The 21,167-nt window shown below is 47.8% G+C and overlaps 1 protein-coding gene across 1 annotated transcript; it reads left to right on the top strand.

The window, feature by feature from the left end:
* Positions 1-420: 420 nt before the first annotated feature.
* On the top strand, positions 421-20,127 carry DEAF1 (DEAF1 transcription factor). The gene is made up of 13 exons (XM_058807243.1): positions 421-637; positions 1,414-1,511; positions 1,857-1,986; positions 2,814-2,960; positions 3,762-3,901; positions 4,473-4,538; positions 5,459-5,585; positions 7,464-7,592; positions 8,321-8,449; positions 10,319-10,569; positions 16,425-16,490; positions 18,170-18,259; positions 19,290-20,127. The coding sequence occupies exons 1-13, from the start codon at positions 421-423 to the stop codon at positions 19,392-19,394; spliced, it is 1,695 nt and encodes a 564-aa protein (XP_058663226.1). The 3' UTR covers positions 19,395-20,127.
* Positions 20,128-21,167: the final 1,040 nt, after the last annotated feature.

Raw genomic sequence — 21,167 nt, 5'->3', positions numbered from 1 at the left:
GACTCGGCACATATCGGCGCTTCTCGCTACCGCCTTCGGCTGAGATCGGACACCGCTCGAGCGCGCTCGGGACTCTTCGCCTCGCCGGGCCGCACCGCTCGGGGACTCGGCCGCGTTCGGGCGGGCTCGGGTCTCACCCGATCCGTCAGGTACCGCTTCGGGCCGCGCCGCGCGGACTCGGCCGCGCCCCATTGGCCAGCCGGCAGGGAGCGCGCGCGCCGGCCGCCTTCGCACGGGGCCCGAGCGGCTCGGGCCGCTTCGGGCCTCATCGGAACTCAGTCGAAAGGCCCCGAACACGCTCGTCAGCGGTCGGGCAGGCTCGGCTGCGCTCGGCTCGCCGGTCCCCCCTGCCCGCAGGACCCCCCTCACGCGCGCCCGGGGGGGGAGGCGGAGCGGGCTCGGCCACCCCCGGCCCCGCGCATGGAGCAGCGCGACGGCGACTCGGCCGCCAGACAGCTCGATTTGCCCGCGGGACCGGGGCAGCAGCGGGAGCCACCGCAGGCAGCGGAGGGGGAGGCGCAGCCCGAGGAGCAGGAGGAGGCGGTAACGGTGATGGCGGCAGACGCCGAGCACATCGAGATGGGAGCACCGCCAATGCCAAGCGCCGACGAGGCCGCCGCCGCCGCTGCCTTCGCAGGTCAGGGCGGGCAGCGCTCCCTCAGCCCGCCCGGGGCTCCCCCAACCCGGGCTCCGGCCCCCACACAGCCCCCGGGGCTCGGGTTGGGACAGCGAGCTCCCTCAGGGAGCGCTCCCACCGCCTCGCCGAATCCCACACTCCGCCCCTTCACACACAGTAAAGAGCGGGAGGCGCCCGGTGCGCCCGAGCCGCGGCCCCGTGTCCGCACAGCCAAGCGCCCCCAGTCACACAGCAGCGTCGTGCAGCCGAGCTGCGCTGCCACAGAGGGCAGAGCCTTCGCCCGCCCCAGCGGCTGTTGTTCTTTCACCCTCACCCACGTGGGAACCCCGAGATTTGAGCCAGGCCAAGCGCTCAACACTGCAGGAGCGCTGGGCTGTAGGGTTGTCAGCTCTTAACTGGGCGACGTGCACAGGTCATGGCACCATGGGAATTAATACATGACAGAGGCAGAATCTGTTGTTCAATTTATCCTGATGTCTGCCAGTCACCCCTATTTAAATAAAAGCCCTACAGCTCGGAGTATCCCTAGTACAGGCGCCATACTTATTTTTCTCTTCGTTCATCACACACTGATAGTGACTGCCCTGGTTTCATGGAGGTTAAAGCCTGTTGAACCCAAAGATTAATAGAAATCAGAATGATTGTGTTCCTAACAACTTACAGGTGCAATGAAAAATGAAATTAATTTAGAAAGGAAGGAAGAAGGAATTTTTCAGATGTTCATCAGGCTCTCTGCATGAAGCAGAAAATTAAATTAACCCTGTTTTACATTCCAGAAGTCACCACAGTGACAGTAGCCAACGTGGGGGCCTCTGCAGACAATGTTTTCACCACGTCTGTGGCCAATGCAGCTTCAATTTCAGGACATGTGTTGGTAAGTCTGTCCTTTCATTTGAGGGCCTTGACAAAGTTTCTCAGTGTAAATGAAGAGCTGTACTAAGGTCAAAGGCTTGTTTTCATTGTAATATCCAGGCACTAATCTACAAACCCATTAGCTGGGGGACATACAGGGCTTTTATTCCTAACTTTTTTACCTTTCCACCCCACATATTTGTCTGGTAACAGAGCTGGTAACCTGGAACATGAAATCTTTGAATTTGCTTCAGAGACTCAAAAATTAACCTAATAACTGCCATACAGATTGGAGTTTTAGGGTGCCTGTGAAATCTATTTGTGTTGAAGTGTTTTAATCAATTTAAACTCTTAATTTCTTCTGCAGTCTGGAAGAACAGCCCTCCAAATTGGGGACAGCTTGAACCCTGAGAAAGCCACTCTGATAGTGGTGCACACGGATGGTAGCATCGTTGAAACCACCGGGATCAAGGGGCCTTCAGCACCTCTCACACCAGGTATTAGACAGTCTGCTTCTGGTGGGTCACTCTCCCACAGGGATGGCTTCTACTCCACTCATCTTTCTGGAATCTAAAAATATGTGCATAATTCTATAAGGATGCTTTTCCCCCTTTTAAAAACTATAAAGTTGTTCAGATTGGAAAAGACTTTTAAGATATCAAGTCCTCACACAGTATTTTGTGTATTTCTTGGGAATGAAAGAGTCCTTTTTTTGTTTTTTAATTTTTTTCCTGTCAGAAATGTGTTTAATTTCTTCATTCTTTGCCCGAACTCTGGCAAAGAAGCTGCTTGAAAAATCTTGCCCTGTTACCAGGCTTTCTACACCCATCCTACCCCAAGGGCACACGGATAATTTTAACATGGTTAATAAAAATCTGTGTCTCCCAGTTCTGCACGTGTTCTTTCCACGGCTCCTGGAACGCATTTTCATGTCCATTCAGGCTGATACTTTAGTGTCTGTGTCGCTGAGGTTTTGTTCAGGGCTGCCTGGCAGTTTCCTTGCCGCCCACGAGATGGCACAGCAAACCTTCAGTGCTCCAAAGCTTCCCACAGGATGGGCTCTGGGAAGGGGAATCTCCAGCCAGCTCCTCTTACCATAGCTTACACGTGGTGTAAGGATCAGGTCACAGTCTCAGAGTTATTCCCTGTTAGAGCCCATTTCCTCAGGTCCTCTTTGCTTAATTCTCAGTTCATTCAGGCTGAGCTTTTTGTGCTGCTTCATTGTGGGGGTGTTCCAGCTGCTCCAGTCAACCCAGCCGAGCATGGGATGGAACACCACTCTGCCTTTTGGTTGCTGACACCTTTCTTTTCTCTTTCCTGCAAGGACCACAGTCTCCTCCTACCCCTCTGGCAGCCGTCCAGGGGAAGAGTGGAACCAAGTACAACTGGGACCCGTCCGTGTACGAGAACGAGCTCCCGGTGCGGTGCCGGAATATCAGCGGCATTCTGTACAAGAACAGGCTGGGCTCAGGTAACTGCCACCAGGCTGAGGGGGGGCACAGCTCCTTCTCTTCCTGCTCTACTCTTCTTTTAATCAAGCTGTTCTTAAGGGCTGATTGTGACAGGAAAAAAAACCAAGTGAGTTTCCAAGACAGCCCAGAGTCTTTTGATTTTACTGTTCCCTTTTGTTTTGCTTTTCCTTCAGAGGGTTTTTAACTTTTTCTTAAACCTGCAAATATCCAGGCAGCCATGCAGTGAATCTCCTCAGTAATAGGCTCACTCCTTTAATGATTTTTTTGTCTCATAAGTAGACTTGTGTTTTTGCAAAACTCTGAAGAATCCCTGCTGGAATGCAAATAGTTTTTTCTCTTCACGGGGCTTCTGAGCTCTTCCTCTTGTCTTTTATCCCTGTGGGGAAGGGGAAGCTGCAGCAGAAATTGCCAGCCAGCCTGGCTGCGCAGTGCAGTGCTTGCTTTGTGGGCACAAAGTTTTTATTTCTAAACCCACCACAAACACAAAAAAGATCAGAAATTTAATTGCACATTGAGGAAAGACTTAAATTTGTGGTGTTTGTCCAATAAAGACTTTTCTTTTTTACGGAGGAGTAATTTTTACAGCCTTTTGAGACCCAGAGTTGGAGCTCTGAACATGCCCATCATTGTCACAGCCATGATAATAAATGGACATAGTTACCCAAGAGCAATGGGTATATTTAGTGGTTCTTACAGATTAACTGCTATTTTCTCCAGCAATTTTCATGTTTTCTTCTTTAGAGAAGTGGCAAAATTATCCTTAACCTGGACTAACAGAGTATTTTGTTGCTTTACTTCAGGAGGCCGGGGCAGGTGCATTAAGCAAGGGGACAACTGGTACAGCCCCACGGAGTTCGAGGCCATGGCGGGGCGAGCCAGCAGCAAGGACTGGAAGAGGAGCATCCGCTACGCCGGGCGGCCCCTGCAGTGCCTTATCCACGTACGGTTAAGTTTGCTCCCTCCTTTCTGCAGGAAGGGGCAGCTGGAGCCAGGTGTGATGGCACCAGGAGCAGTGCTTGGTTTGGTTGAGGGGCAGTGATGTAGGGGAATTGGTTTTCATATGTCTCAAAAGCACACTGGGAAAGAGTTTCTGCAGGGTGAAGTCCAGCCTTGAGCTGTGCCACAGGAGTTGAGCTCTCACCTGTGATACTGTAATTCAGTGTCCTGATCTCCTTCAATGTCTTTGCCTGCCACACATTCTTCATTTTCACCATTCATTATTTGGGTCCTCTATTTGAGTCTCCTGGAGAACTTGGCATAACCACTAGGCTGACAGTTGATTTCTGTTTGAGCAGAAATCAAATCTCAAATTCATATATCCTGGCCTTTGGGTGTGGAAATGGTTTGGTTTTCCTTTTCTCTCCTCTGACCCTCTCACCCCATTGCACTGTACAGCATCCAGGAGGGAATGGGTACCACTCTGGGAGCCATCCACATTTTTTAGCAGGATCAAGGTGTGCTCTGGGTGATTTTGGTGACTCTCATGCTGAACTGGTGACTTCTGATTCCAGGATGGGATTTTAAATCCCCATGCTGCCTCGTGTACTTGTGCCGCTTGCTGTGACGACATGACCCTGGTGAGTGGGAGGCTTTACATCCATTACTTTAGGAACTAATTATTTTTGTTGGACAAATTAACCAGTCAAGTTGCCACAGCTCTTGGGTGAGCAGGTCATGAGTGTCCTGGGAATTGAGTGCCCTGACACATGAGTGTTCAGGGACAACTGCTTTGTCCCTGCCCTGTGGAGAAAGGAGATAAGGAACTGCTGGCATTATTGCAGACCCTCAGTAAAAGTAGATCCTACTTAGTGCTTTTTTTCTTTTTTTTTCTCATTTTCTAATTAATATATCTATGCAAAATGCCTTTTGGGGATATCAGTGCTATTCATGATTTTTGACTCAAATTTCACAAGGTTTTGAGTTGGAAAATATTTTTGTAAAGAAGTAACATTATAATCTTATGATAGGTCAGTATTTTCATTTTAAAACTACTTGGGTTTTTCTGTTAGTTGATTAGGAGTTTGATTTTTTTGCTAGCTTGTTTCAAAAATGAGATTTAAATCCTGAAGCAGAAGACTTTATCTTGACCTGGTGCTTTGCCTTTCTTTTCTGCTATGAACTGGCTGATGTGCTCATTTTCTAGCCTGGAACTTCTTCCTCTCTTCTCCTCCCTCTTTTTCTCTTTTCTTCCACCACCTTGGCCAGCAGCTGATTATCTGCCCAGTTCTGCTCCTTAAATAATAGTGGGAAGATGTTGAATTTGTGCCTCTTCAGCTGGAGGGAGCTGAGTTTAACTTTTCTTTTTTATTCAAAGTTCTTTTTGTTTGGAAAACTTTTAAGTGCTTTGGTCTATTGTTGCAAACCACACATCATGCATAGGGATCTGTGCTGCTGTTCCTGGAAAGATGAGTGTAAAACCAAAGTCTCCAAAGAGATGCCTTAGCTAATGCCTTTTCCTTTTTTCTTTTCATTTTCTTTCTGGTATTTTTCTACCCAGAGTGGCCCTATACGACTCTTTGTGCCATATAAAAGGCGGAAAAAAGAAAACGAAATACCGGCAACTCCAGTGAAGAAGAATTGTTCCAAAAACATCACTCTGCTTCCAGCCACTGCTGCAACTACATGTAGGTTCTTTTCTCCTGGTAAAAATTGCTTCCTTTCTTTGGAGAGTTGCCCTGCTAGGTGTTTTATGTCTGTTAGTGGCCCCTTGGAACTGTCCAGCTGAGAAAAATGTCCTATTTTTTGGTCACATTCTTTTCATAGGATGATTTTATTGTCTCAGTGTCACTTCCTATTTTGTAGGAAGTAGCACAGTGTTGCCACATCTGAACACAAGTTGAATAGGAAAAAGTGCAGCTCTAGACCTCCAGAAGACTCAGGTTTAAGCATTGTGACATCCTTGTGCCTTGAACAGTAGGTTTCATATTTTGTGCTCAGAGAGGTTTGGATGATGTGCTGTGCCTGGAATTGTTCAAGGCCAGGCTGGATGGGGCTTGGAGCAGCCTGGTTTAGTAGAAGGTGCCCCTGCCCATTGTAGGGTGGTAGAAGGAGATGACCTTAAGGTCCCTTCCAAGCCCAAGCATTTCAAGATTCTGTGGTTATAGTACATGATTATATTGCCCCCTGTACCTGCTCTCAGTGGGGGGAGAATTATGGGATCCTGGCCTAGATCCTTAGTGGATTTTAGGTTGATTTTTCACAAATAACAACCGAGAAATTTCCTGTTGGAATTAGGTTTGGGAGAGGCTGGCCCTTCTCTGCTCTGCCAGAAATCCCCATTCCATCCTCTGAGCTTCTTTGTGTCCCTTAGAAGCTGGAGTAAGATTTGTGCTATTCCTTGCAAAATAGCCTGGAAGCAGCTGGAATGAAACCCCCAGCCTGAAAGTCGTTAATGAAGGAAGCAGAAGGTGATGCTTTGATCTGCACTGAATCCCTCTCCAACATTCAGCTTTGTCAGTTACTGGTTTGATTGGCAAATTATCTGTGTGAGAACAGGAATTAATTTGCAAGCTGATCCAGCTCACACATCCCCAGTCACATCCATTTGTCCTCCTGCTCTCGGCACGCTGGCATCATCTGCAGGTAACAGTACAAAGTGAGTCAAGGAGGAAGCAACAGAAATCTAAAAAAAGAACAGAAAAGTAAGATTAGATCATCAGCAACAGTAGGAGGAGAAACACACAAGGGTTCTGCAGAGTTGTTTTATGGCTTTGGTTTTTTTAGTCTACAGATAGGTTGAATCTGTATTGGTTTGTTATGTGAGGTGCTGTGAGGCTGCTCCTTCTTTTATGCTGGCACTGGAAGAGAGAACTTCTTGTTTTGGTGGCCAAATACTTCAGCCAGGAATCTGTAGCTACAGTATTTTAAAATTTAATTATTGTGTGCCAGAGAATCAGACCATCACCAATTAATGGTACCAGTTAAATAATCCTCTTCAAAATGGATTTTAAACATTCAGAAGCCACTCAGGTATAATTATCCAGAAGGATTTTGTGCCTTGTTCCTTGCATTGGCTGAGCACATTCTAGCACTTTGTGTAGATAAACAGCTAAAATTGCCCAGCTGTCATGGAATTAGCTGTAATCCACAAATTGTTGTGTTGATTTAAGTAACAACAAACACTCTTGCTAAAATTGTCATAAAGCAGCCAGAAATTAATGGGGTGTGTGGCCTCACTGAATCTTTATGGGAAGTGTTACGTTATGGTTCATAAAATAACTGAAAGTGTGGTGATTTGGGAGATACTAGGTTTTAAATTAACATTTTGGCCTCGTGCCCCCAGAGCCTTGGAAGTACAGCAGAGTCTTCAGAAACCCCTTGGGGCTTTTATTCCCCTTTCCAACTGCACTGGTCACAGGTGTGATCCAAACTAGGTTGTCCCAGGCTGGTGATCTGTGAGTCCCCTGAGCTTGGGTGGTGCAGCACAGGGATAACAGCAAACAGCTGGACAGGCATGTCCTCTGCACTGAGTGTTAATTATGAAAGTGCTTTAATGTTTCCAGTCACCGTGACTCCCTCTGGACAGATCACAACCTCGGGGGCGCTGACCTTCGACCGCGCGTCCACCGTGGAGGCCACGGCCATCATCTCAGAGAGCCCAGCACAGGGGGATGTTTTCACTGGAGCCACTGGTAAGAGCTCAGCTCTCTCCTAGACAGCCATGGGGAGGAGGAAAAGAGGTTTGGATGCCCGCTGCTGAACATTTTGAATGCAACACAAAGGATTTATTTCTCAAGGGAGACACTGCCCAAGGCACTGTCTTTCCTGTGAGGTCATTTCAGCAATTTGAAATCTTAGCAGTTGCATCAAAGGAGAAGCTTTGCCCAGGTGTGGCAGCTGCTAATGTTCACCTCTACTGAGTTCCTAGGATTTATGTTCATGTCTGTAATATTTTTTTTAACTCCCCATTTAACCTGAAATACTACCAAAAAACCTCAAATTAGGTGAGGGTTGAAATGGAGTGAAAAATGCCAGGATAAATCAAACAAAATATAAATGCATGACATACATTTCAGTTCTCTCAGTCTGAGTCATGCTTTGGGTTGTGAGCTTTCCTGGGGAAGTCATCTTGCTCCAAGAATGAGTTTGGAGCCCTGTGATGATTGTGGATATTTCAATATGTGGGATGTAACTAAGGAACCTGTGGCTCTAAAGGTGAAAGTAGAACATGGTGGAGCAAGGACCAGGATTCCTTGCTTGCTGACTGTGTGAGATTCTGCTGCTGTTTCATGTTTTCAACTCTTGGGAATTACCACAGAGTGTAGAAACTTGTATAAAACATAAAAACATAGGGGTGAATGCAGTGTAAGGAACACCTGCCAGGTGTGTCAGTGATTCCCAGGCCCTTGTTCTCCTGCAGTTCAGGACACCAATGTCCAGCAGCCTTGCCGGGTGTCTCATCCAGAGCCTCACTATCCCAGTTACCAGGACAACTGCCAGATCTCACCCTTCCCTGAGGCTGCACTACCAACGTCTCATCCCAAAATCGGTATGTTTGCTCTCCCTGTGCTTCAGTTTCCTCCCATCTTTCTCAACAAAGGTAAAGACTGGAGAAGAAACATTTGCTCTCTTTTGCTTGTGAGTTTTACAGATACTAAGATTTGGACAAGCAGGTTTCCCCTTTGTGGGAAATTTTTCACTCTTTATTGAGAGCTTTTATTTATTGATTGTGCCAGAGGCGGCTGCTGTGATTCTGCATCATGAGTTGTCTTGCATTCCCTGCTGTTCCTAAAGTTTTTGCTTCCAGACTTTTGTCTCTTTGGGCACTGTGGCTGAACATTTATTTAGTGTTCGATCTGAGGAGAACAAACCCAATTAAAATCATGCCACAGAAGCTTTTCTAGACGTCCCTTTACTCCAGTGATGCGTGCTGGGGGTACTTTTGACCAGGTTTAGTGTCAGTTTTCAATCTCCTCTGTATGACCCTTATTTATTTATTTGGAGTGGCACAGGATGTTCCTGGTCTCCAGAGTCAGATCTTCTTGTGTTTAAGACTTAGTCAGATCTTGATGTTACTAATTAAACATTGATTGTTTTCTCACCAGTGAATACTTTCTCTTGCCTGATGTACTTGTGCCAAAAAAACCCAAACTAGGTGAGGGTTGAAATGGAGTGAAAAATGCCAGGATAAGTCAAACAAAATATAAATGCATTATATACATTTCAGCAGTTTGAATTGGAATTGGAAGAGGAATTGGAAGTAATTCCTGTTTGATATGTTATCAAATGCCAGGCAGGGATAAATACTGTGCTGGAAATGGAGAGTGGGAAAGGCTCTTGTGCAAACAGACATTGATAAAAAAGACTGGTTTATCTCGTACTCATATCTAAGCGCAAATAGTTCCACGCCACTCGTGTGCAAATTCATTAAAATTGCTGTTTTAATTAAGGGTGTTTTGAGGTAAGAAGTCTGCACAACCCTGAGGCTGATGGTACCTTCTTTGTACCAGTAAAGAATTCAGTGGGGAATGTCGAGGTCAGTGTTGGTAGATGTGAATGTCTTGGACTGAATTTTATGGCAGATAGTGAGTATTTATTGCTAGAATTACATTTTGGAAAAGGAAAGCCAGATAACATTTCTTCCTGGAATGTTACCTAAGCTGAGCTTATGCTGTGTATGGTGGAGTTCTGGGTCTGGATTTAATTTTGTCATACCCTGATCTCCCAGTGTACACACAAACCTAATGTGAAAAGTAACTGGTTCAGTGACACAGTAACTGCTGTGTTATTGAAGGGCTTCCCAACCCATGGTTTTGGGGAGTCCATGTTTGGAATACACTCACGTGGAGGTAATGGTGACTGTCTGGGGTAAAGTCCAGTGTCTGGCCAGGTTTGTGTAAAGGTCAGAATTCAGGAAGCACAGAGAGTGTGATGTGGATCAGTACTTGAATTTTGTGGTTTGCAGCCTGAGAATTGACATCTGGGCAGGATCATCAGGATGTTTCTGTAAAGTATTGGGTCACTGAGTGACTTACTCTGACCTTACCTAGCCGTGGCTGAGGGAAATGTTCTTGGCAGTGGTGGAGGAGTTCCTGGTAATGCTGCTTTCACTGCATCATGGTGCTTCTCCACAGCAGTGCTGGGAGGTGTTAAACTCTTCCCAGGGTCATCCAGGTCAAGAGGAGGCATTCTTGTCCTGTGGGCTCGTTCTGCCCAGATGTGCACTTGATGTTGCAGAAGGAACAATCTGTTTAACAAACACTTTCCTGGGCTGGAAATTCTGCAAACCACATTTTAAAAAAGAAACCAAACACCACAGAAAAACCACAAAACCCAACACCCTGCCGCCACCACCACCACTTGATGGAAATGAAACCCCCTAACTGTCTGTATATTCTCTCTTGTTCCTCATGTCCAGTGTTGACGTCTCTGCCTGCCCTGGCGGTGCCCCCCCCGACGCCCACCAAAGCCATGTCGCCGTCGGTGGTGAACGGGCTGGAGGTGACGGAGCAGCGCAGCTGGCTCTACCTGGAGGAGATGGTCAATTCCCTGCTCAGCACAGCTCAGCAGCTGAAGACTTTGATTGAGCAGGCCAAGCAGGCCAGCTCCTCCTTCCGTGAGGCTGCTGTCACACAGGCCAAGATCCAGGCTGATGTGGAGAGGAAAGAGGTAACCGTGCCACAGCGGCTCAGCCATGGGCACCTTTGGGGCTGAGTGGTGAGCAGAGTAGTTGCTGGCTGGAGCAGTGGTACTGGAAATTGTTTCTCCAAGCCTTGAAAGCAGTGTTAGCAAGAGAAATCTTCCCAAGTTATTTGTATCCTGGGGAAAGGAATAAAGTTCTCTGGGATTCCAGGAGCTGTGGGCAGCAGGCTGGTTGTACAGACTGTTTGGTGTCACGATCCTGAGCTCTCCCATCAGCTGTCCATAAAGTTATGGGATGTGGGCACTGAGTCCTGATCTGTGGAAGCTGGTGAGTGTTCAGCAGTGCAGTGGCAGCTGTCAGGTGAGCTGGGCTTTCAATAGGATATGTGGAACAGCTTAACACAGAGTTTATGGGGAAGTGTTCTGTCCCAAGGTAAAAGAGGGAGTCGGGGAGGATTCTTTTTGATAGATTTCTCAGATGAAAATAAAGCACAAATGCGGCAATATTGTATCTGAATATAAAGAAGGGTGAGCGTCCTACTGAAGTGGCATAGAAAAGAGAGCAGAGAGGAGAAAAGAGAGACGGAGAAAGAAACGGAAGACAGGGACAGCGTTACCGCTAGCACGCCGGTGCTCTGTCAGCGCCAGCTCAGAGGCGGAGCGTGCGTGTTGCCAGGCGCGGCGACACCCCGAGGCTTTTGTCAGTGCTCGGGCGCAATCTTACAGCAGCAGCAGCAGCAGCAGCAGCAGCAGCAGCAGCAGCAGCGTGTCCCCGGCGGCGGCAGCGAGCCGCCCTGCGCGGCTCCTGTGAGCGGCTGCGAGCTCGTGGTGGCTGCAGGCGGCAGCTGCGGGCTTGTCTGGCTGCAGGCGGTGACGCCAGGCTGGTGTTCCCGGGCTGAGTGCTGTGGCGGGATGGCGGGGCGGGCATGGCACAAACACCGCGGCGGCCGCGGCTGGGCGCAGATGGCTGCAGCTGTGCCTGGGAAGCGCGGTGGAGGCAGCGGGCTGTGGAGGCACCCGCTCCGTCGGGGAGGCAGCGGAGCACAAGGTCATCTGGTTGGCAGAAGCAGGGCAAAGCAGGTAGGGGCAGGGAAGCAGGACCACAGGGAGGAAAAGGTTGAAGGGTGGGGGGGAAGAAGGGCCAAGGTGATTCTCCCAGCAAGCTCCTGATGCCTCCAAGAAACCCAAAGCAAAAGGACTCTCCATTTTGTCACAGTTAGCCACTTTTATGTGCTAAGGCTCCTTCCACAGCCCGATTGTACCGATATTCTTCATGGGAATCCGAGCCTTTGCCCTACCGGCGAGTGGGGCGGGTCGCTGACAGGCTGATCATGGAGGCTTTTTCGGCCCTGATTGGCTGCCAGGCAGAGCCCTCGCAGGAACAGGGTTACCAGTACGTGTACAGACATGTATAACTTACAGGAACTCTTCACCCTATGTGTAACATAGGTCGAACCATAAATAAAAATCAGATTGATCCCTCTCAGAAAGATATGCAGTAAAGTTTAGAGGTGTTTTACTGAGAACTGTGCAAGCAGAGCTGACTCACACGAGTCCTGGTGGTAGGACTGGCAGGCTGCCTGTCCTCTCAGGAGCCTTGACTGGTTCCCATCTTCTTTCTGTTGTGAATTATCCACAAGGACTGCCCTCTTCTCCTTGCTCTTCTTCTATGTAACTGATGCATGGTAGGGATCTCGGATCCTTCTGACCACCAGCTCATGCATGCACCCAACTATAGCTTCATCCTGAAGGTGCTCTCCCTTTCCCACAGATCCACAGCTGGTGTGAACTAGGGAGAGAGAGGTGGGGGGCAGTGTTGGAACCATCAGTAGCTGCTGAACTCCTTTCCCAAACACCACTTTCCTGCTGGTGCCATCAGCATTGTGCTAACATCAGTTTTCCACTGAATCCATAGGCATGAGTGTGCAGCAACAGGCCTGGAAGAGAGGTGTGGGAAGACTTTGCTGGAAGCTAAGGACCCCTAGGACAGTCCTTGCAGCCTCTTTGGTATTCTTTGCCATGCTAAACTCTCCCATACGATGCATCTTTGATGTGCAGGTGTGTGATATGTTGGGAGTCTAATCCTTCCCTGCCTCCCTCCTGCAGAACAGGTGCTGGTACTGCTGCCCAGGCTTGGGCTGGCTACTGCTGGAAAGCTGCACAGAGTGGGACACTGAAATATTGGAAGCTTTGGCACAGTTGAGTGATAAACATCTGCTTTTGTTTAGCTTCACTCTGCTTTTTTTTTCCAGTCTATGTGCATCCTCCCTTCTGTTTATCCTCACAGTGGTTTCTGGAATGGTTATTCACTCCCTTCTCCACACCCTCTGATCCAAAACCAGCTCTCTTTGATGTTCTTCTAGTTACTTCTTGTCCTGGGAATGGGAGTTAGAATCCCTCCTGTGTATGGATTAAAGCTGGCTTGACATGGGAAGGATGAACACATGCTTTCCAGAGAAAACCCCTTTCCCAGGAACTGCTGCATGCCCAGTTACACGACTTGAGTCTCACCATTCTCTGTGTGTAGTGGGGACCTCCACACTTGTGCACTGTGGTGAAACCACAATACTCATGCTGATATTTTTTATCATCCAGACAATTCTAAGCTGGGCTGCCTGCTGGAACCATCCAGGCAGTATCACAAGTACCACAAGTACCTATCTCTGAATGAATTCCTGCTTGTGAATTCCATATATGGACAAAACTCTGTGTTCCTGGATACAGGGAAGCAATTACACTAAAGGTCAAAGAACTGGCTCTCTGCTTTTGTGTTGGTCAAAGGGCCTTTCCCAGTTTTCTAGTGGTTTGTAACTCAGTTTCCCACTCTGAGTATGTATGTGGTCCCGTGGCTTTTTGGGCAGTTAAGGTATATGAGAGGCAGACAGAGAGGCCTTCATGCTCTTCAGGTAGGGGATTTTTTATGGACCAGTTTAATACAAAGGAAATTGGTGCTTAATTAGCACTTAGTTCATTCCACTGATAGAACTTCTAGGGTGAGCAAACAGGGGAAGCCTTTCCTGGTGGTGTCCTTGTGTCAGAGCTGCAGTGAGGCTGGGCCGCAGATGAGATGATAACAGAGCTGCAGACTCAGCTCTTCCTGGAAGAGTGACTTAGTACAGAGCAGTATTGGAGAGATCTGATAGAAACAGCCTGGTTCCCAACTGGACACAAACTTAGGTGCCTCGTTTTATGTTACACACCACTCACTATAGTGTGTTTCAGTATTATACTTATTATTTAATGAGCTTTGGAGTCATTAAATAGCACAAATGAGCTGTCCTGCTCCCATAGAGCAGTAGTTAGGTTGCCTTAGCTTTAAACAGCAGGAGCTGTGCTCTGTGCTGGGCAGTGTTGGTGGTTGTGGGACTCAGACAGCTCTGAAGTGTGTGTGATGTGAGGGGTTTGCACTCTGCCTCCCTCCTTGTACCATCTTAACCCTGTGTCAGGGGCTGGGAACATCCTTATCCCTTTTGAAAGAACTGTTTCAAATGCTGTAGATAAAGGCTTCACCAGCAGGGAAGTTTTTTAGCACATAATTTAGTATTTTGGCAGTTCTGACATGCACTCTGTTGCTTTCTTTGTACTTCTTAATTTTTGTAAATTTGTTCAAGGGTCATGGTTTGTTGAGCAAATTTCAAGACAGAGGATCTCCTTCAAATTTTGTTTCCATCTTTCCCACAAGTCATTTTGATGTCCCTGGGTAAGTCCTTGGCCTCACTGTGCCTCAGATGAAAATAACACTTCCTTCCCAGAGAGCTCATGTGCAAGTTTGCAAAGTGTTAGGAGCCTCTGAGTATGGTTACATTTGTATTACTTAGAAGTCCTGGGGAATGGTATCCCAAAAGAAAAGCAAACCAGGAGCCCTCCAGCTCCATGTTTGTATGAACTTCCAAAATGCCTCATGATATTGCAAAAAATGGAAATATGGAGAGATTTATAAGGTTTTTCTGAATTGCAGCATTTTGTGTGGGATTAGTTAAATACAACTGCTCTGGCTGAATTTCATGTGGCTGTTAAGAAACAGTTCTGGAGTATCATTAGTAATTAGGTTGTGGTTGAGTATCTGATCCCCTGGTTAATATCTCCATTTGGTTTTACTGCATTTTTTGGTAAGGGAAAGACATCTGGGAATTTAGGGTGAGTGGAGTAACAAAGGCTCAGTGTCTCTTGCAATAGATATTTGACATTTGCAGATCAGGCCCAAAATGAAGAGATTAAAGGCAGAACTGACATGTTGGTGTGCTTGGGCAATGTAATTTTTCTGAGTGTGCATTAATCCAGTGTTTATATCAGATAAACTTTAGGATGGGGACATTACACATACTCACTAAATTCTGTGCCAGAATTGCTGGGGAATAATAAAGAGATTCAGGAAATGCATTAATTGTATTTTCTGTATAAGTTGAAGAGAATCAGTGTTGAAATCCCACAAATGTTTTAATTGGAATAGCCCTCTGTAAAGCAGAGATGCTTCTAGAGCCCTGCCTGTTTGAAAACAAGGTGGAAAATTAAATCAGCAAACAGCTGGGGCATCTGAATGCTTTTTAAGAAAGATTAAACCAATTCAGGGCTGGAGAATATGAAATTAATCTAAAAAGGGTTGGACAGTTAAGAAATAGTCTCTGGTCAGCAAACAGTGGCTTGTGTATTCCAAACTAGCAGTGATACTCTTGGGAATTGGAGATTCTGCATTTTGTGGGGCTGTTTCTGTGAGAGATCTGAATGTGTCTGGCTTGTTCCTCTCTCTTATCACACCTTTTCCTTCTCCATGGTTTGTGCATGGCTGGAATTGCCTTGTCAAATAGGGCAAAACCAAATCACACCCCTGGCAGGCCACAGCAAGAGGCTTCTCTGCCTCCACCTCCATCTGCCTAGAGTTTTTTAATTTAATTTCTGTCACGGTAATATCCAGGTTTTGAAGGTTGTTGTTTCACAGGAGAATAAATACTGTGCTCTCAGGTCATATACTTGTAAATTAAGCCTTTAATCTCCTTATGTGTTGAGTCAACTCCTGGATGAACCTGCTTGGCCTGGAGGAAGGGATTCAGCTTTTTTGGACTTTTTAACTGTTCCAAATACATTTAAGCCAGGGTTAGCACATAATTAATTTGGGATTGGGTTTGGATGCCATTGGTTTGGGACTTCTGTCCCTCATTGCTGAGTGTGTTGCTGCTGCAGCAGGTACAGCAGCACCTGGTTGGGCTTGAGCTGGTGTGAAGTCATTCTGCCAGGCAGCCAAAGTGGGCTCTGATCACCTCCAGAGGACTGATGGAGTCACAACTTGTTCTACAGCCCTCTCACTCTTCTGTTTCAAGGAGGAGTAATGATTATGGTTAGTGCTGCTCCTAAAGTCTAAGGCATCTTAATTTTGTTCAGCTTTTTTTCCCCCTAATCCTTTTTAGTGGGCTGTACCTTCCCTCCAGACTCCTTTGCCTCTTTGTGAATTAGGATCACTGGACTTGACCCAAAATTTGGCCCTGGAATGTGCCACTTGGCCCTGTTACCCTGGTGTTTTCCTCGTGTTTCCTGTGCTGATTTTCTAGTTCCCATGTGTGGGGGAGTTGCAGTCAAACCCCCCAGTTTAAGGGCAGATGTGTGGCTGGGTGGAGTGGGGAGCTGGGTTTGGAGGAAATGCTGTACTGAACTGGCAGTTTGTCACCTCAGCCTGTTCTCTCACAGGCTCCTTGCTCTGTCTCCACATCAGGTGACAGTGTCCCTCTCCTAGAAGTGAGGAGTGAGGGGCCACCCTGTCCTCTTGCAACTGCAGTGTGGGGCTGGGCAGACACAGCTCAGCATGGAGACCCTCCATCCCAGCACCCTTTCCACCCCCTCACATCGTGCTCTGGCTGGGAAATGACATGTCTGCTGTGTTCTCCTTGCAGCAATACCAGAGCCAGTTATTCCAACAAACAGAGGATGTGGATGGGAAGACAGAAATCATCATCAAGGTAGGCTGCGGATGTCTCATGTTGTGAAGAGCCTTTTGGTCTTTGTCTTATTCCATTTAAAGACTCAGAGCTGTGGAATCCTGTGCTCTGTGTCTGGCCTTCTGGCAAAGGATCTGAGCCCTTCCTTCCCTTGGCCAGTGCTCCAAGCAGTGTCTCCCCTTTCCAAAGCATTCCAGATTTCTGTGCTCCTTCACCTGGCCAGGTTCATCAGTCTCCCTCACCTCTGAGTGGTGGTGCTGCAGCTCTGGTGGGTGGCTGTCACAGAGCTGTGACAGGAAGACAATTTGCTTCCTTTCTGTCCTGTGAGCTGGTTTTCATAACTCCACAATTTCTTCAGGTATTTGGAATGGGAGTTAGCTCTGGACCCATGACTGAAGCCCTTAGAGCTGTGTTGCTCAGTTCTCTTTCATATCTGCAGGTACAACCATGCCCCGTGTATATTCCACATTTTCCAGTTACAAACAGCCCCAGTCAAGTGTCCCCTCAGGGCAGGCTTTGCAAGTCCCAAATCACAGCTTTAGGCCCTTTTTAGTGTCCCAAATCCACAGCTGCACATCAGGAGCACAAACACAGTTCAGTGTCACCAGCTGTTTACTGCAGGTACATGGAAAGGTGTGAAAGAGGGTGTTAATCAGAGCACTGATTTTTGGAGTGGTTTTGCTCAGTGAGAGAAGAAGCCTGGAGGAACTGATGAGCCCACAATACTTTCACAGCCCAGCAACACTTCTTGTCACTGCTGCTGATGTGCTAATGATTTGTCAGGGATTTAATGAACTGGAAGTGGAATGCTCTGTGAAGTGCTTATTTTGGTGGTAGTTCAATGATGTTTCCACCCAAATATACAGGTTATGTTAATTGATGTCACCAAAATAAGATTAAAGCGATAGACACAAAAACATCACTTAAAAAGCAGGTGTGATTTTTCACCTGTGTATCCTATCTCACCTTGCTTCTGGATTTAAATCCTGGGCTTCTGTTAGAGCCTTCTTAATTTGATTCCTGTTTCCCTCTTGGTACTCTCCTTATGTAGTCTTGACTGGGAAGGGACCAAGGAACATATCCCATAGGAGCAGATGCCTTTTTCCTCCCTAAAACTAGGGGAAAATACCTGAAGGGTCCCATCTGTATTTTTAATCTGTTGTCCTTCCTCAGACCTTCTCTTAGACATATACAGGATTATAAACCCAACAAAACCACCAATGAAATCTGCCTTTAAACCTTTAAATTTGGGATAACCTCAGAGTTTGTGTGTCAACAGCCTGTGCACAGCCTGACATGTCTGGGTGGGATACACCTGACTCCTGTAGTTACCTGACTGATGGATACCAGACCTATCTGGAAGGAGGTTTCCCTGGGGTTGTGGGGATGGATTTCCATGACCACTCAGTGTCCACACACAGTTTGGGAGGGCTTCCAGCCCAACAGAAAGAAAAACAGGTGCATTTTATTTTCCAAATGAAATTTCATTTCCTGCTAAAAGAGCAAGGAGAGTGGTTCTCTGAGGGTGTATCCAGAGGCCACTGGGCCTCTTTGTTGTGGGTTGTATGCTGAGGCTATTTTGGGAAATGGGAGCTTTCCCACTGCTCTGGCATTCCAGCCATCACAGCACTGCTGGTGCACCTTGGTGATGCCCCTGTTTTTTCTCTGTGTGACTTGTCCCTCTCCATCCCTTCCCACAGCAATCCTGCGTCAACTGCGGGCGGGAGGCCACCAACGAGTGCACAGGATGCCACAAAGTCAACTACTGCTCCACGTTCTGCCAGCGGAAGGTATCAGCCTGCCTGTGACCTGGGGTTCAGTTCCCTGGGGAGGGCTGTGTGACCCTGGGGACAGCCAGGCTGCTTGGGCTGTCACCTGATGGGTGTCAGTACTGAGGGAGGAAGGTACAGCAGAGCCATGCAGTCAGAGCAGAGCCTTGCATGGGTTAAGCACTCCAAACCCACCCTGCCAGTGGGATCACCAACAAGGCTGTCATGATGGGGCAGGTCTGCAAGGCAGGACAGGGTTAAAAGGGTAGAGAAGGTCCCCGGGTTTGCACACACCTTCCCAAAGGTGGCCCCAAAAATCCAAGTAACACTAGAAATGAAGCATGGACACCTGACTGGGATCTGTGGGGAGATGGGAGCACTCTTACAGCCCCTTCATGCTGCTTCCTTCCTTCCCTGCTGCTCCTGCTGTGGCACTGAGGACATAGTTCTCCTTTCCATTATTTGTGATGCTGCAGGTGGTACAGTGGGACAGACTCTACAATTGTGAACTTGGGAGGTGGGAACAGTGTGAAGTACAGTGGAGGAAGCTGCTGTGTGTCATGTTTCACACGAGTTCCTTACAGTGACCCTTGGCCCTTGCTTGGAGTGAAGGATGGTTCAGTTTAGCCATTACAGCTCTGCTGGGTGGCCAGGTTCAGGTTCAGGCAGAGTCAGCTGTTCTGAATTCAGTCAGTTCCAGAAGAAATCTGTTCCTGTCCTAGCTGAGCTAAGATCCAGCACAGCACTGTCCCTCAGGAGCATTCAGTGTTGAAAGCTGGCTTTCAGGAGAGGAGAGGCTTTAAGTCAAGGTTCTGACTCAGTTCTAGTAAATTTTCCATCTGACTGACACTGATATCCTGGATTGTGGTCTGTGTGGAGATGGCAGCATTCTGCTTAGTCTGATTCCACCTCTTACATTGATCCAGTGCATGGCTCCTTTGTCCCCCATCGTTGGTCTGGTTTGTGGAGAGAGAGTGCTTCTCACGCAGGGAGGGCCCTTCTCCAAGGGCCTGTTCTGCTCACAGCCTTTCCCTCTGCTCTCCCCTGGCAGGACTGGAAGGACCACCAGCACATCTGTGGCCCGCCAGCCACGGTGACGGTGCAAGGGGACGAGGTGCACGTCCCGGACAATGTGATGGAGAAGGTCACCGTGTGAGGGCGCTACCTCCGCAGCCGTTCATGGACACGCGGGGCCGGCTGGATCGGCGACCGGCGGAACGGTCTGTCCTGTGCCAACAGCACTCTTCTCACTAGCAGACTCATTTTTCATTGATTTTTTGATACTGTGACAGCACTTGTCTATTTCCAATCCCCTTCCAAAACTTTGGATAATACAGAGACTGTGAAAACCTCATCTGGAATCCTCTCCCTTCCGTCCCAGCCCCGACTGGCTTTGGGAGGCTTTGCCTTTGCCTGACTGGATCCTCCACCATGTGGATTACAGCAGTCTCCTCATCTCTCTTGAGATGGATCTGAAGCAGGTGCTGCAAGGAGATCTGCCTGTGCTTCCTCCTACTGGGGCCTCCCTACCTCTCATTAGAGAAGAGAAACAAATCTTGGTCGGTTTATCTAATTGCCTTGACAAAGTCGGTACAAGTTCTTAGTTTGGCATTGAAAGGATTTTTGGGTTTCCTGTGTTCCCTCTGTGCTGGGCAAATCTGGAACACATTGGACTTCTCCTCTTAAATATAGTTGAAAAATAACATGTTATTAAATAAAATGTGCTGAAAGCACAGGTGTGCCCAGTGATTCCCCTTCATTCCCTGGGCAGCACTTTGTGGTACAGGTAACTGCTCAGGTGAGTGCACCAACAGCTGCATGTGTGTCTGTACTCCCTGTCTACCTGGGAGGTGTTTTCTTCACAGCTTCATTCCACAGCGTGCCTGGAATGTCACTCGTAGCATCCAGCTGGCCAGAATCAGATGGGATCAAGCCCAAAGTGAGCAAAGGTGGATATGGGGCTGTCCTGTCTCTGCCCTGTAGAAGCTGCTAATTAGAGATGTGCTGACCATTAGGGAGTTACTGGCTTTGTTCACTGCAACAAAATAATTTTAATTATTAATCTACTATTTTAATAGTTAATTAAATCCTTTATTTGTTAATTAAGTTAAACCTTTGTTTGTGGTTGGAGATTTCAGAGGAGTCTTGACAGGTGCACAAGCCTCTGGTTGTTTGGTTGGGTTTGTTCTTGGCTTCAGGCATAGCCCCCATTAGGGGTCACAACCCCCATGAAGGGTCACTATTGTTTGCTCTGGTTGAGGGGTCACAGTCCCTGTGAGGGGTCACTTGTCCTGGCTCTTGTTTGCTCCAGTTTGGTGATGGTGGATGAGGATGGCTGTTCAGTTCCTGCTCCAGGCAGGGTCACCTGAACCACAGAGTGACCCAACCTAACATTACACATGCTGTCAAACAGAAAATTCTATCCTGACTTACAGGAAACTTAAAAACAGAGAAAAATGCCATGGAAAAGACTCAAAGGTGAACTCCATTGAAAAGACTAGAGGTTTCTGACAAATCTATTCCTTCCACTTTGCATCTTAAAGGTCTGTTAGGTTGCATTCCATGTGTTCCAAGGCAGCGGGAGCTGGTTTTCCATCTCTCAGAAGTGCCCTTGGTGGGTTTGCCAGCAGCACCAGCTCCTGAGGGTCATTGGTCCTCATTCTCCCATGGAGGGAGATGACAGGGCTCCCACAGTCAGTGGCAGGTGGTGTTACTTCCTGGCTGTTTCCTGGGAAAGTTATTCCTCTTAACACAGAGCTGAGCAGGCCCAGGGGGCAGCAGTACAGTGCCATAGAGGACCAGGAGCTGGTGGCCACAGTGTGCAGCTCTTCAAGAAGGAGCCATGCTTCCCACGAAAGTCAAGCAGGAACTGAGGCAGGATGGGAACAGAAATTATCTGTGATACTCCTGGGAAGGAAGGAAAAGGCAA

This window comes from Ammospiza caudacuta, chromosome 6 (genome assembly GCF_027887145.1).
Source record: "Ammospiza caudacuta isolate bAmmCau1 chromosome 6, bAmmCau1.pri, whole genome shotgun sequence".
In the NCBI taxonomy this organism is placed as follows: domain Eukaryota; kingdom Metazoa; phylum Chordata; class Aves; order Passeriformes; family Passerellidae; genus Ammospiza; species Ammospiza caudacuta.
This window is presented reverse-complemented; position numbering and strand designations above follow the sequence as displayed.